This window comes from Micromys minutus (genome assembly GCF_963924665.1).
Source record: "Micromys minutus genome assembly, chromosome: 1".
Classification (NCBI taxonomy): domain Eukaryota; kingdom Metazoa; phylum Chordata; class Mammalia; order Rodentia; family Muridae; genus Micromys; species Micromys minutus.
The window spans coordinates 4,661,486-4,676,640 of NC_137969.1; the positions used below are offsets into that span (position 1 = coordinate 4,661,486).

At 37.3% G+C, this 15,155-nt stretch overlaps 1 protein-coding gene across 2 annotated transcripts in view; it reads right to left on the reverse strand.

Annotated features, from left to right (window-relative positions):
* Nucleotides 1-15,155, reverse strand: part of PCDH7 (protocadherin 7) — a gene marked incomplete at both ends in the record, with an annotated part of 391,176 nt that overhangs the window by 209,596 nt on the left and 166,425 nt on the right. Inside the window, one exon of one of the 2 annotated variants that reach the window (XM_080930198.1) lies at nucleotides 119-311. In XM_080930198.1, the coding sequence (XP_080786324.1) occupies nucleotides 119-311 (193 nt within the window). Of the gene's footprint in view, nucleotides 1-94; nucleotides 312-15,155 lie in introns of both variants that reach the window. The other variant, XM_080930197.1, reaches the window with a different exon arrangement.

Consider the following 15,155-nt stretch of genomic DNA (forward strand, 5'->3'; position numbering starts at 1 on the left):
TATTTTGCTTTTATTTTAGACTAACTTTTTCACAAGCCTGATTATCTGGGCTCACTAGCGTGATTATGTGTGTGGATGTTGTGTTTGCCCCTACCATTTTCCATATGCTCTGCCTCACCAACACTGCCATCCGGCGTGGTCCTCTCATAGTTGTCCTCTGGGAGTGGAAGGGCACCCAGTCTTGGCCCTGATGAACTCTTACTGCTTGGTGTTTCTGACTCCTCCAGACCGCTGTCATAGCAACTCTGCAGTGACCCCTGATGTGGGTCCTGAGGCTGACTCACAACAGAAAACGTCACTCTACGAAATGGCTGCAAGAGAAGAGATTCTGAATGTCACTAAAATGTAAGACGGTAAATGATCTTATTTCATACAATACATTAATGACATACTTAAATCTACTTGGTCTACAGACACTAATACCATACAAAATGAATAAGCAGTTACAAATATATTTGGATAGCTATATATTGCCTAAGACAAGCCCAGCATTTATGTTTTATTATTGAAAACAAAATCTTCCTAATAAAACAAATGTTAAAAAAATAATATTTCACCCACAAATACATTGAAATTAAATACACTATTTTTATACATTTTTTCATTCAGTAATCTTTGTGTTTTCTACAGATGGATTTAATTTTATAAATGATCAGTAATTCTGGGAGTAAATAAAATACTAAACCAATCCTTTGTGTAAAAAATGTCATCTCAATACGTCAAATGACATAATGCATTCAGATCGAGTCCCTATGATACAGACTTTTATCCTGTGTTTGCTGGAATTCAGCTACAAATAGGGAAGCTGATAAATGAGAGTATGAATGTGGAATTATGAGACCACAAAGTATTTATTATGTGTTCCTATGAAGTATCTATTTAAAATTATAAGGCACATGGTAAGATGGTCTGTAAAACTTTCCTCAACCCACAGATGGAAAATGAATGAAAAGATTTGACTGAGTATAGTTACCATGGTTCAAGAAACACAGTGAAGTCCACCGCAGTGGTTATTTTGTTTATTACAAGTCCTAAAGAAGTTCCACCAGAACCAACAAGTGTCTTTGCTGGTGACCATGGCTGCTCGTATCTACTGGGCATGAGATACGCAAGTTATCTGAATTACATAATAAAATTAAAATAAATTCAAGTTTATTATGGGAAAAATTTAATGCTGTATCATTCGGAGGGCTAACTAAAACACTAGGGGAATATACAGTATTGGTTATGTGACATAAACTACAATCTATACACTAAATGCGGCTTGGTAGCTATCTGAAATTCTTAATAATAGTTTCATACATTAACCCCTCATGAATTCGAAAATCACACAAATGTACATATTTATTATACTTTTAATCCACACTCTTCATCCCAATATGCAATTTAAATTTTCTGCTGCCAGAATGTAGTATAAATTTAAGAAGCTTTTCTCAATGATTATAGCTTGAAAGCTCACGGTACAAAAATCACTGATCATAACCATGACTAATAGGACCATAAAGTTATAAGGATTATCTGCACATTGTAGGTTAATAATGAGAAAGGTAAGAATTGTGGCATTTGCCCATAATTTATGAATTGCCTTTGTTAAAGGCTAATATATGCTTCAACTAATGTCTCCCTTATTCTAGTTAGAGGAAAAAATATATTTACTACAAAACCTGCAAATTGCTGATATTTCTGCTATATATCAATCTTTGTGAGCTAAATAGAAACATACAGTGCATGCGAAATATTTTTCATCATAGTTCAAGCTCTAAACATTGGTGGGCATTAAATACATCACAGGCTTTGTAATGTTTCATGGAACTGGGCCAGCAGGATGGAAAGAATAGTCACATTTCCACTGTGGGCAGTATGTACACCATGGGACCAAGCTCACCAACAAAAAAGCCGACAGACACAGCCCTTATGAAGAACTCTCACCTCTTCTGTTCCTATGATTGTTAGGTTTGCACTAAGCAATCAGTTTTGATTATCTCACTTTCATTTCTGTTTATATTTCCTCCCACTTACTATTATAAGGTAGCTAAATGATATCTGGAATTGCCTGAGGAATTTGCTTTCCCTTAGAAAATGTCATTACTACAGATTTCTTACAGCAACCTTGTTCTTTTTAGACACTACTGGGCAGTGAAAATTTAATGGTAAAGATTAAGGGAGGGACTACAAAGGCCATGAAATGGGTTAATAGTATTTGTCATTCTGAAAAGAAAGTGGAAGAAAGGTTAAAGGTTCTTCTTAATTCTATGTTAATGACTTTCAAACATTTTAGAATGGGTTTAACTATCAAAGCAAGAGTTTAAAATTAACACAGAAATACATACACCATAAATACAGAAAAGAAAAATATGAAATAAGTTTTTTTTAATGTTGCTTCATTTTGTTATAAAAGAGTAACTTTTGAAGGTGGTAAGATGAAAATCTGTGCTTAGTTCTTTCTTTTCCCCAATATAGTGCAATAATAACAGGAAGAACCTCTACACTTCTACTGAAAACAGACCCAAGATAAAGGAGATAGTCCCACAACTGGTTAGCTAATGATTGTCATGACATTAACACTTCCTTGTCTGGATTTTCTCCCCAATTCTTATTGTGAATATTTTGATTTTAAACCTCAAATTGAAAAGCATCACACAGTGAGCAAGAACAAGCACACCAATCAATCATTTGATCCATTAATTAGAATCCTGGAATATCAGTATTTTATCAATATTATGTTGCATGTTGTTTCAATTTAAAATATAAAAACTACTTTGATGTTGCATGTAGGCCGATGAAGAAAACAAACTTAGAATTAGAACGTCACTGAAGTATCAATACATAGTATGATACACTTATAGTATGTCACACATATTCAGTGAGTAGGTTTATGCAAATAGAGCTAGAAGGAAAGAGAAGAAGGAAATATATGGGGAGAATGTTTGAAGGGGATAGAAAGAGGAAGAAATAGAGGGGGAGGAGTGACAGGGAGAAGGGGAGGGAGGGAGAGAGAGAGAGAGAGAGAGAGAGAGAGAGAGAGAGAGAGAGAAAGAGAGCGATTCTATCTGTTAATCAGGTTGAATCAAGTGATAAGACTCAAGTTTATAGCAAGTATTGCAAATATTATTATACGAAATTATGGTACCCTCCAGATTTAAAGGTAGACAAAATAAGCAAGATACAAAAACAGTATTATGTGTGTTTCACTGTACTTTTTCACCACTGATGATACAAAATAAAATAGAGTGCTGAGTTTACATACAACTTTGAAATATTTAGGAAATTTGTAAATAATGAAATGCCAGGACCCACGACTACATAAACTAAATAAATCAGCATTAAGGATAATCTGCTCTAGAAACCAGTGGAGTCCCTCACAGTATCTACTGATTCTAGAATCAGTTATAGCAATGTGCAGTTCCTTCTCAGAACACAGACGCATGGGTCTGAAGGCATTCAGACTCATACACTTTGGGATAAAAGCAACATTACCCTAAGGAAAGGCTAAAAAGAGCAACCAGCAATGGGAAGGAATCTCTGGCTTGAGTCGCTGAATAGAAGAGGTAATTAATATGTCATGATATTCACTGATTCACTATGCTTGTACTTATTTGGTATGCAATGTCCTCCAGGGATGTAAAACTCGTATACAGAGAAGAAGCTCAATGACACGTATATAAGGAAGTTACCAATAAACCGAAATAGGAGAAAACTCTGTGTACCGTGCTTGGAAATATAAATAGGTCTTGTGGGTTATTGGACGGAGGTGACTATGACCAAAGAGGAATGGTTTTAAAAAGGAGCTGGGTAGAAAAGACTGAACATCCTTAAAACCCTACAACAGAAGTAAAAAAAAAAAAAATACTGTGAATATCTTTTGGATAACCTAGACCGTGGGGAGGATGGAGAAAGGGAAAAACTGAAGGTACTTATCAGTAATTTTTAAATACTTAAAATTAAGAACCAGTGTACAAACTAAAAGATGGTTTAAGTAGAGATGTATTTACTGATTCTTGATAGTGTCCTTCGATGTCATAGCAAAACTGCTGATTTTAACATGAGTATAAAACATGCTAGCAAAAATGTGTTCAACTGAGCTTGAAAGAGAAGGAAAGAGCTCTGCAAATACTCATAGATGCCTGTAAAAGGGTGTATATATTTTAAACAAGAAAAACATTATATATTATACATTAAAAATAACAGAAAGAAAAAGTAAACATTTCAAAATTCCCTATAGATTTTCTCTTTTACCTTGGCCAAGTTAGCTAACCTTTGGTTCTTATGCCTTAAGCTCAGGGTCTGTAAAACAGAGATAATAATATCTTTCTCTTAATTCTGGGAGAATTAATGACACAGCTTATGAGAAGAGCCCTAAGGTGCCTCAAAGACATATCCTATAAAAAGGTATTATTCCTCAGGCCACTGCTAAATAACAATAGCTATCTCCCATCATTTTAGTTAAGATTTTCTTCATCTTCTTATGGAAAATAGAAGAGCTAGCTAAGCAATTCCCAAATATTCTAGGTGGAAAGTTCTAAAGCCCACACAGAACGTCAGGCCTAATTCACGCTGAAAACCACCAATTATCGATGAAGTAATAATGCACGGACAACAACAACCACATATTTCAAGAGCTGCTGCAATCTTATTCTTCATCGAGCACAAACATATTGGGTGGTCGATTAATTTACAAGGGCATTTGTCCGTTACTTTGGGGCATTAGGCGCTTAGAAGCTGATACTTGAGGAGAAGATGAGAGAGTCAAACCACAACAGCCTGGACATTGCCACAAACACATCCAAACTCCAGGTGAAAGGCAAAAGGAAGAATAATGATGCTTCCTGTCTCTTCATTGTCCATGTGATTACGCCTCATTCACATTGCTTTAAGAGCTTCGTAGGCTGGTAACCAGCCTGCTGCCATCTTTTTCATTCATTCACAGTTTTCTGGTACAGGGTAAAGGCAGTTCTCTGCCCGCCTTGTTTGATTTTCTGTTGTCATGGACTTTGGGAGATCAGCCTCTTTCTTGTCTCCCTCTGAGCTTAGGAATAGCAATCCAAGGGCAGCAATGGATGACCACGGTCATCATCTACGTAAAACATTAATGCCACGAGCTTAAACAGAAAAACATGGAGTGTAACCATTGAGAATGTATAAGATATCCAAGTGAAATGTAAAGTATAGTTTTGAAGAAACCGATGAATACTTTAAAATAAATACATCATATATTATCATGTAACAAATTTTGTGAGCTATAATAATATTTTATAAAACAAATAAATTAATAAAAAACTGAAAAAATACGTACATACTAACTCAATTTTATTCATTTTAAATTGCTGAAAAAACAGTTTTAAATAATCTATAATACCTAAAGGTTTATGATGTTTCATAAGACAATGTTTGTAAAGATTTTTACCCCAGTTCTTTACCAAAAAATTGGAAGTTACAACCTACACAATTAAGGCGCGCATGTCTGTGCTAAGGTAGAGGTCGATTTGGGGAAAATGACTAGGGGATTGAAGTTCAGTAAGTCCTGTGCTCTGCATTCCTCAGACTGAACGAGTAAATTCGACAGCGGGTTAAGAATGCCGATAGTTTGGCTCTAGCGACCATTTTTTTATAACTAGTGACAATAGCTTTATGGGAATTTTATCTGCAAGAGGATGGGCCCCTAAGGATGCCATCTATTGGCAAGAAACTCGGGTTCAATCTTTTCCTTACTGAATAGTGCTGTGTCTAACCGACAACGTTGTTGGGAACACTAATTCTGCACCTTCCTTTTAGCTTCAGTAGCTTCTCCATAAACTGTCTCCTTATCTGGAGCCCACATACAGCTGTCTCCGTCACATCAATTATTTCTCAATGGGCTGAAAGCCTGTTTTTATTTTTTCCAATTCACTTAGTTATGTCCGTCAAACTGAGTCCTAATGACTCTTTGTCAGTCAGAAAGCGCCGATAGAGTCAGGAGTGCTGCATTCTAGATGAAAAGCAGAGCTGTCTAAAGCAGGGAGAACTTTCCCTACAGATGAGCGCATGCTTGATGCATCTGCGAACAATCTCAGCCGTGTGCTATGGAACAAAGACACCTAAGGATTTTACAGAGCATTAGTGCTGGGACACTTGGCAGAACCCTCAGACAAACTTGTATCAGGTCTGTAAACGTTTTAGGGGTACTTTCATGGACTGAAGTCTCAACATTCCTCCACACTTCAGAATGCCTGGGGTGCTCAAGGATGCATGTTGCGATGTGGATTCGTTAATCACCAAGCTTCTTGGAGGAAAGTGAAAATAGCCATCTCTTGACAGGTCTGCAGGTATACCTTTCACACTGTAGTTTGTATGTGCTTGGGAAATACTAAGACTCCAGAAGTGTTTCTTAGTTCTACGGTGAGGCCTAGTTACCACAAATCCAGCACTGAAACCACAATCTTCTTACAATCACCTTGCAATTTCCACTAAGGCACTTTCTTTAACATATTTATATTCTGATTTTTTTTAAGATAGAAATAAAATACTCAAAGCTAAAGCTAAAGAAAAATAAAAAGCTACCTATTCAGATGATGCAAACTGGCCTCTTTGCATTTTATTGTATGCAAAACATGAAGAAAGAGAAGAAGCCAAGTTGGAAATTCTTGGCATGTATAGCCAAACTTATACAACAAAATGACTGAGGAAAACCAATGTTCTAGAAAACGACCCATTGGGTTGCTATAACCTCGGCCTATTAGCTGATCTATTTTTCATCATTTCTTCCTGGTTCCTTTTAAACCTAGTCCAAAGTTTGGCAAACCTTTCCACAGAGCGCCAAACTATAAAAAGTTATGGTTCTGTGGGCCATACATCCCTACAACAGCTACCAGCCCTGGAGCTCTGATGTGAAAACAGTCACTGAACACAAATAGGCAAATTGATGATGGAAATTTTATTTGTGAACACAGCATTTTGAGACTCTGATGATGTTTCCACTCCATAGAATGTTGCTATTATTCTTTTTTTTAATATTTACAACAATAAAGAAAAAAAAATCAATCCTATCTGGCTGACTATTCAAAAAGAAGCAGAAGGCCAGATTTGGCTGAGATTCCTCATTCTGATATAATCCAGTATAAAGTGCCATACAAAGATGTCGTAAAAAATTAGAGCCAATTATTCAAAAAGATGTTCCAGTTTGTGCGTTGCTTGGATGCTCTGTTTCAGAAACTTGTTGCTAAGCCTTGATTTGTACAAATAAATGCCTTATTCATTATACAGAAGAAAAATTACACAAATAATTTTTGTCCTCCCTCCCCATTGTAGTGTCAGGGTGCACCAGCAATGAGAGGAAGGAAATGTAAGAGCTGGAGAATGGGGAGGGCTGTTAAGAAATGCTGTCTTTAGATGAAATATAAAAGAGTATCCATGAACATTCAGGAGCTATGGCTACCTCCAAAACAAACACAAAACAAGAAGCCCTGGAGGTAGGAGGGAAGGAGTTACATAGAATCTCAGAATGAGAAGGGGATTAAAAGGAGTAACAGTCAATATGTTCCCAATACATTGCATGCAGTTTTTAAGTTGTCAAAATCAAATGAAAAAATAAAGGAAACCAAGTTAAAATAAATCAGCTCTTCTTCACACCTGGATAGAGTGGATGTTTCTGTTGTAAACCATGAATAAGTAGTGCCAATGTTTCCTTTATACAAGAAGCAAAACAAAACAAATGAACAAAGAAACAAAAAGAAACCTTGTTGTGGACACTTCATTTGTACTCTTGTTAGAACCAAGACTGTGTTACATTCTCAGCCCTACAGCAAGAAGCAAGCACAGACCTCATCACGTGTATCTTTAGACATAATTTCCTCCAGCACAGATATTTTCACCTTCTGAAAGATGATTCCAAATAAAGATATGCCAGATGCTGACAGGAATTTGGATCCATTTCATACCTAACAGCTTCCCAAAGTGTTCTAAGGGGCAGATAAAATTGAACATTTACTTAGAAACATCTACTGAACCAATACTTTCTCACTGGATTTAAGCCCTGCTTCTCAACAAGAGTTCTAACACATACTGTTGATTGGGCCAATAACAACCTAGCAGGGAACGTCCAAGGAAGGACCTAACACAGTGCTGTTCAACGGACATTGTATTACATTGTTCTCTAAACCATCAGCTTTACACCCACAGACTAGTGCAACAACCCTGTTTTAGACAAGCTGCTTCTTTTAGTGGGCGCCCTTTTGAGTCAGAGAAAGTACATATAAGCCTATTTTCCTCAGTAAAATTTCAGTTGATATCCACCACAAAGAATATTTTTTGCTATGTCATACTATTTTTTCATAAGTATTAAGCACTCTCATACGGGATGAAAAATACATTTTTACCTCATTCTCTACAACCTTTAATTATACTTGTATTTTGGTCATGTGACTGTTGTCTCACATTAACTTTTTTCTTTTTATTTAATTGGATATTCTCTGTATTTCCATTTCAGGTGTTATCCTCTTTCCCCCAATCCCATCCCCCTATAAATTGCATCATTGCTTCCAGTGTACCTGAGGGTCTGCTGCATCTTAATTTTGGGGGGGGAGGTGGGGATCCTCTTCTCTCATTTTCATGCAGGAGCCGTAGATGTATCTACTGGGTCTGGGATTCCTGATGCTGCCTCTGACTCCTGAGTGCTGAGATTAAAAGCATGTGCTGAATACACCACCCACCCATCTCTATAAAACAAGCAGTGCGATGCTTCAGAGTGAGTGTCATTTAGAAGACAGCACTACTTTAAGAGTATTGGCAATCCACTCTAATTGAGAACCTGCCCCGTTTTCCTTTTCTTTATTGATCAAAGCACCTTAAATCCACCATGGTATCCAATCCACTTACATGGATTCCTTTAGCTCATGATTTTTAAGTCATCTTCTTGTGTTGTGTATAAAACTTATTTGGAATCTAGATCAGAAAATATTATAATCAAATCTTAATCCTGAATTTATTCACACCATGGCTGGAAAAATTATTTCATCTGCCTTAACTTCAGTCCTTACAAATTAAGACGACAGATTCTCATAACTTAAACACAAATACTAAGCACGAAAGATTTCTGAAAGTATTAAAAGCCTAATTTTATAAATTATTTCATATAAAACATGGTATAATAATACAGAACTGAACAATGTCTACAGATTAAATAACAGTAAATAGTGGTTTCATTGTTGCCAATATTTACTACGTTTGATTTCTGTGTAGCTGTTGGTAATCATGTTGGTAACATACGTGTTTCAATGTATCTGTTTCATGTAATAATAAAACAATATGGCTTGGGTTTCTGAAGTCCACCTCTAGCAAGCAGTTTGACTGACAATTTGGTTTTCTTGATTTAAAAGTGTAAGTTCACTGTGGCCTGAGAGTTGGGAGCAGTCACTGCTCTCTCAGAAGACCTGGGTTGGGAGACCAGCACATCCAGAGTGGCATAAGCTTATCCAAATGTCCAATTCCATTGCGTCTGATGCCCTCTTAGACCTTTGGGGCAACCAGGAACATACTGCACATTCATATATGTAGCTAATCAGAAGTACACATAAAATTAAATGGGTATATCCAAACAGTGTTTTAAGATAACATTAATCCTCAGTGCTTAGATTGGAGAGAAGTGGATTACCACAAGCTTCACATGGCCATATTTCCTCCCATCTCAGCGAAACACAGAGTCAGGTCTAACATGAAAGCAACTCGGTGGTGCTCTTTATAGATTCTTTTTGCACATTGCTTTGTGGCGGCATTTTTTTTTAATATTCCTGGGACTTTGCTTGTTTATTATATTTGTTTTAATTTTGTGTCTTTATGTGGTCCGCTGTGTATATGTGTGGGTGTTTGTGTATATGTGTGTATTTCTGTGTGTTTGTGTGTACATTATTTTTTATTTTGTTCGATTTTTAAAATTGACTATTTGCTTTCCTGAGACAGAGATGTGGGGCATGGAGTTGGATGAATTGGAGGGAGGCTAGGAGTAGGTTTTGGGAACCTATAATCAGAATATATTATATGAATTTGCAGGGAAAAAAAAAAACCTGGCCCAATTTGTAATCTCTGCACCTTCCCTAACTAATCTCTCCTACCCATGATTTGACCTCTGAACCTCCACTTTATCCCTGTAGCAGGTTGTAACTATTAGATCCTCAGGACACTCTGTAGTTGAAGAACACATTGAAGACCTTCACTTGCAGACGCTCTAAGCCCCTGGAAGCCTTCCTTTCATTCTCGGTAGATGAGAATTTCCCTCCTCTACACCTGTCTTTAATGGTTTCCGTTAAGACAATATTTCTGACACATATAATCCTAATAGCAGGTGCTAACAAGTTTGAAATAAAATATGGTAAGGGAAACACACAGAACCACAGTTGGACTTTAGGTCCCAGATCGTCTGAGCTACGTGCCCCCGCAAATCTCTTTGTTGCCATATACTGGGAAACAGGAAGGCAGGGGGGTCCTGGTACGACAAGGAGAATGTTGACAGGTAACTAATGAGGAAATACTAGCTCCACAATGGCATCCACTCCAACCAAGACTTACTCAGCACTTGCTGTGTGTCTACCGCGGTGCTGAACCCTCTACCGCTGGAATGATCGCTCACTAAACCCACTTGGGCAAGACGGAGATTAGTCATTTAAAAGCTTTCAAAACCTACACGCAAAGGTTTCCTTCATTTTACCCCTTTTCACTCCGGCATTGTGATAAGTGCTCTGCTCCGCTCTCCTGCTCCTTGCTTGTTTTGCATGAGTGCCTCACACACCTATGGAGTTCCAGAAACAGCTGAAGCAGGCCGGTAAACCTGCGTGGTGAATTACACAGTTGGAGCAAGTCCCCAACCCATAGGAGCAGCGCTGAAGAACCAGGGGGAAATTCCAGCAGGACTGGCGAGGTTTGTAAATGTTAAAACGTCGGAAATAAACACATAAACAGCAACCCCCCTAAAAATGCTTTCAAAAGCTACCTTGTAAAACACGGAAGCACAGACAGGGGCCTGAAGCAAAAGCTCTTCAGTTGTTTCTCTCTTGTTGAAATGGATGGAAATGAAATATGTATTTTCTGAGCTACTCAAGCAGATGCTCCATTTTCTTCTCTAGTTTTTTCCCTTTCTCTATCTTAGACACTTCATCCAAATTGCACCTGGTGAAATCTGTTTAGGAAGCTATATACATTTAAAATCCCTGGGTTTTCATATTCTATGGGATGAAGGTTCCTGTCCTTAGATAGCTTTTCTTTGCAGAGAATGAGAGAAAGTCTCTGAACTGTTACTTTGCCTTTGAATGATGAAACGGAACAGAACCTAACTTTTGGAGCCAATTGATTGCACAGGTTAGTCATGTCCTCTGAATTATCTTTTATCAATTATTTTGTCTTAATTATCAAAACATTAAAAAAAGAGAATCTACCAGGGAATATAGAGAACTATATATTTAATGACATATCTATGTTAACTTTTATTCCTGATAATGAATCAAATGATTACAAAAGAAAAAAAGACAAACAAAAGAGTGAAACACAGAAAAAAAAAGAATGACCTCTTAATAAAGTGGATATTCAAATTTACGGAAACTGTGTGTTTCTAATCTGCAATGAAGAATTAAACGTGGCAGATAGAATTTCGCTTACCAATCAGCTGACTTTCAAGCCTGGAGATACAACTGGATACTCAGTGTTTCCCCTGCATTCACAGAGGTTATTTGAGGTTAGTCCTCAGAGCAATGAAAGGGGAGCAAGAAGGGAGTCTTTTCCCCACTGCTCAGAAGACAGAAGCAAGGGGAGGGGGCAGGGAACGGGAGTTGGGGGGAAGGGGATAACATGTGAAATGTAAATACAGAGAATATTCAATAAAATGATTTTAAAAAGAAGATAGACAGAGAGGACTACATCCCAGGGCCACGGATGACCTTCAGAAGCTGTTAGAATCAAAGAACAGGTTTGTGCTCTAACTTCCTAAATGTACAAGGCTTTGCAGCTCCTGGCTCAGCCTGCTTAGATACACATTGCTTACCCTGCTTGGATAGATTTTGCTTTCCTGCGATGAAAATGTTTGCACTGACTCTACCCATTTGACCCACAGTAATTGGTTCCAGAGCAATAAAAATTTTATATGGAAGATCATACATGAACCTCAACTATGGGGGAGAGAAAAGAAAGAGTTGATCCTCACATTTGTGATAAAGATTTTGTATACATTAATATTCAAATGTTGAGGTAAAACAGCATATCATTCCTTTTGTATGTGTGTGTGTGTGTGTGTGTGTGTGTGTGTGTGTGTATAGCAACTTTTAAATATGTGTCAACTTATTAGTTAGACAAGTATGATATAACCCACAAAGGTCATCTTATCATCTTATGTGTGTGTTCAATATTAGGTTTTCTGCAGTTTTTTGCTTCAGGATTTTAGAGAAAAGTGCTCATTATATATCCCTGGATGACATGGAACTCGCCATGTAGATCAGCTCAGAAAAGGTGTCAACTGCCTGCTTTTTTTGTCATTCAAGTAATGTTATAACAGCATGCGGCTATCATCATAATGCAGTGCGAAAAATGCAAAGAAAGGAAGAGCATCCAAGACCCTAGGACACCCGTGTAATGCAAAATTACCACGAACTTTAGTTTGAGTTGTCCAGTATGTTATTTGGATCAAATCAATTCAGAATAACAGAATTTCTTTGTAGGAAACCAAATAGAACGTAATTGGACACAGGTCATTAGTTGGTCTGAGTCATGAGGCTCCTTAGGTATATGTAGATAATGACTTCATACTTGTAAAAATACAAAAAGGTCTTAATGAATAAAGTAGATTGGTCTATAAGCAATACCACTGAAGTACACACACGGAAGATCTGTTCTTCGCAGACAATCTATGAAATTAGAAGAAATAATTTCATTCTACCTCACTAGAAAAAAAAACAATAATGTTGATGATAATGAGAACCTTGATTTCAAAAATGATCTAATTTACACAGGGAAGGCTATTAAATTATTAGTGTTTGTAGATGTTTCTTTTCTCCTGTGTTTTTTTCTTTAATCTTTTTGAGAAAAATATATTATCGAGAGAGGAATTCTATATATGGGAAGATTGAGAGTTTCAGAATAAAAAGAAAGGAATTCATTAAGTGGCAGCAAATGTTGGCTTTTTGTGATTGTTTAGGGAAGTATGAATATCTACAATCCAGCTATAAGACTCAGACTTAGAGATTATTGATTTTCATATGTAAGCCATAAAATCCTAGAGTTCAGAGTTAAGGCATATTTGGTAAAGTAATCTAGCTCTCCAATATTCAGCACAAGTTATTCAAATATTCAGTACTACAGAAAGAATTTATTTTAGTTACCATCTCATTAAGGTTGGTGATTGAATTCTTAAGCTTCTGGGCAGATGGACATTTTAAAGCATGTGACAGAAACAGACCAACGAAGCAACTGCAGAAACTCATACCTTATTAGTACTATTGTTTGGCTTCTAATCTGCTTTGCCACCACATCTGTCAGAGATTTGATTGCTGCATTCATCATATTCTTCTTCTTTGTTTCAAAGACAGAGTGTCTGAGATTATTGTGTCTTAACCCCATCATCATTTTCTGTACACGTATAAACATTTGCCACATTTCATACATTATATTAATTTAATTTTCACTTTAGAAGTTCGAAACTTCCAATCTACATGACATCTATAAATTGTCAACTTTTTTTTATATACAGTAAAGTCTTTGACTCTCTGGTCATTCCAACCCATTGGATTCAATCATAAGCCTTTCCTAAATTAATAAACTACAGTAATAGTACACTCTTATTCTTGGGGAAGAACCAGGTAATTATTTTTTAATGATAGGCATTTTTTAATAAAAACATCTTTATATTGGCAGGCAATAAATTAAGAATGGTGTTTTTAAGTGTGCTCTACCTAACAGAATTCTAAAGATTAAAAAAATAAATAAAACAACAGATCTAAGAAGAACACGAACATATTGTCATAACTACTAAGTAGAAAGAGAAACCCAATTGTAATTAGAAGTCTTTTTTTTTTTCAAAATACAAGTCTTTTATTGACTCCAAAGAGCCCAAATTCTATTTGTGATCAGGATCTTGTTTCTGGAGCTGGGAAACTGAGGTCTCACTCATCAGCCTGCTGCACGGTTCCCTCTCAGACACACAGACGCCATCCAAACACTTTCTGATGTCCCCATGTTGAACTGTTGTGGCTGCTGAATCAGAGCTGTTGAATATGCAACAAGATCAGTATCATTTCCTTCAAGTACTAATTCATCCTTCTGGGCTGGAGAGACCGAACAAGCAACACCTGTCCCTATATGATAACTGCAGGTGGATTTTTCACCCAGGAAATTTCATATTTCAACCAAAGACCCATTCTCCTGAATAAGGCCGTTGACAGCATCCACAGACCTCATCTTGTAACAGAAATCCATGGTAACACCCCTGACCATGTTCGGAACAGGATTGCAGATGGTTCTGACAGTGGCCAGCTCCTTTCTGTTACCCCACTGTTTGTTGACCCAGAGCCTCTTCTTTTTCTTTCCAAGGAGACTCAGCTCTACATTGACATGATTGAAGTCCCTCCAGAGGGTCCCTCTGCAACCATCTACAATGACTGTGCACTCCTTCAGACTGATGTTGACATTTTCTGGAATGTTAACAATCTGATTGCTAAGAGTGGTCTCCATTCTCGAAGTAGATGGGGCAAAGAGCATAACTAGAAACCTTAACAGAGGGTAGGCCTTCGCTCTTGTGACATCTTGATGCCCCAGCAAAGGGGGATGCTAGAGCAATGAGGAGGAGTGGGTGAACGGTTGGGGAGCACCCTCTTTGAGGCAAAGTGGAGGAGAGATGGGATAGAGGAAGTTTCAGACAGGAGACAGGGAAGGAGGACAACATTTGAAATGTAAATAAAATGAACAATTAAAAAAGGAGAAAAAATTCATAAAAGACAATTCTTAGGCAGTATTGGAAGAAGGGGAACCCCCTTAGAAACATGCTTGATGAAAAGAAGAGACCTGCAATGCTTCCTGATATGTTCTAAGCCCACTGTCTGCTTACCTTGTGTGGTTCAGACAACACTTCATAGTCACATTGTGACATTAGGGGTATGTCTTCCTGTTCTACTGCCTTTCACAGAGGACGCCAGTGTCCCTGAACAGAA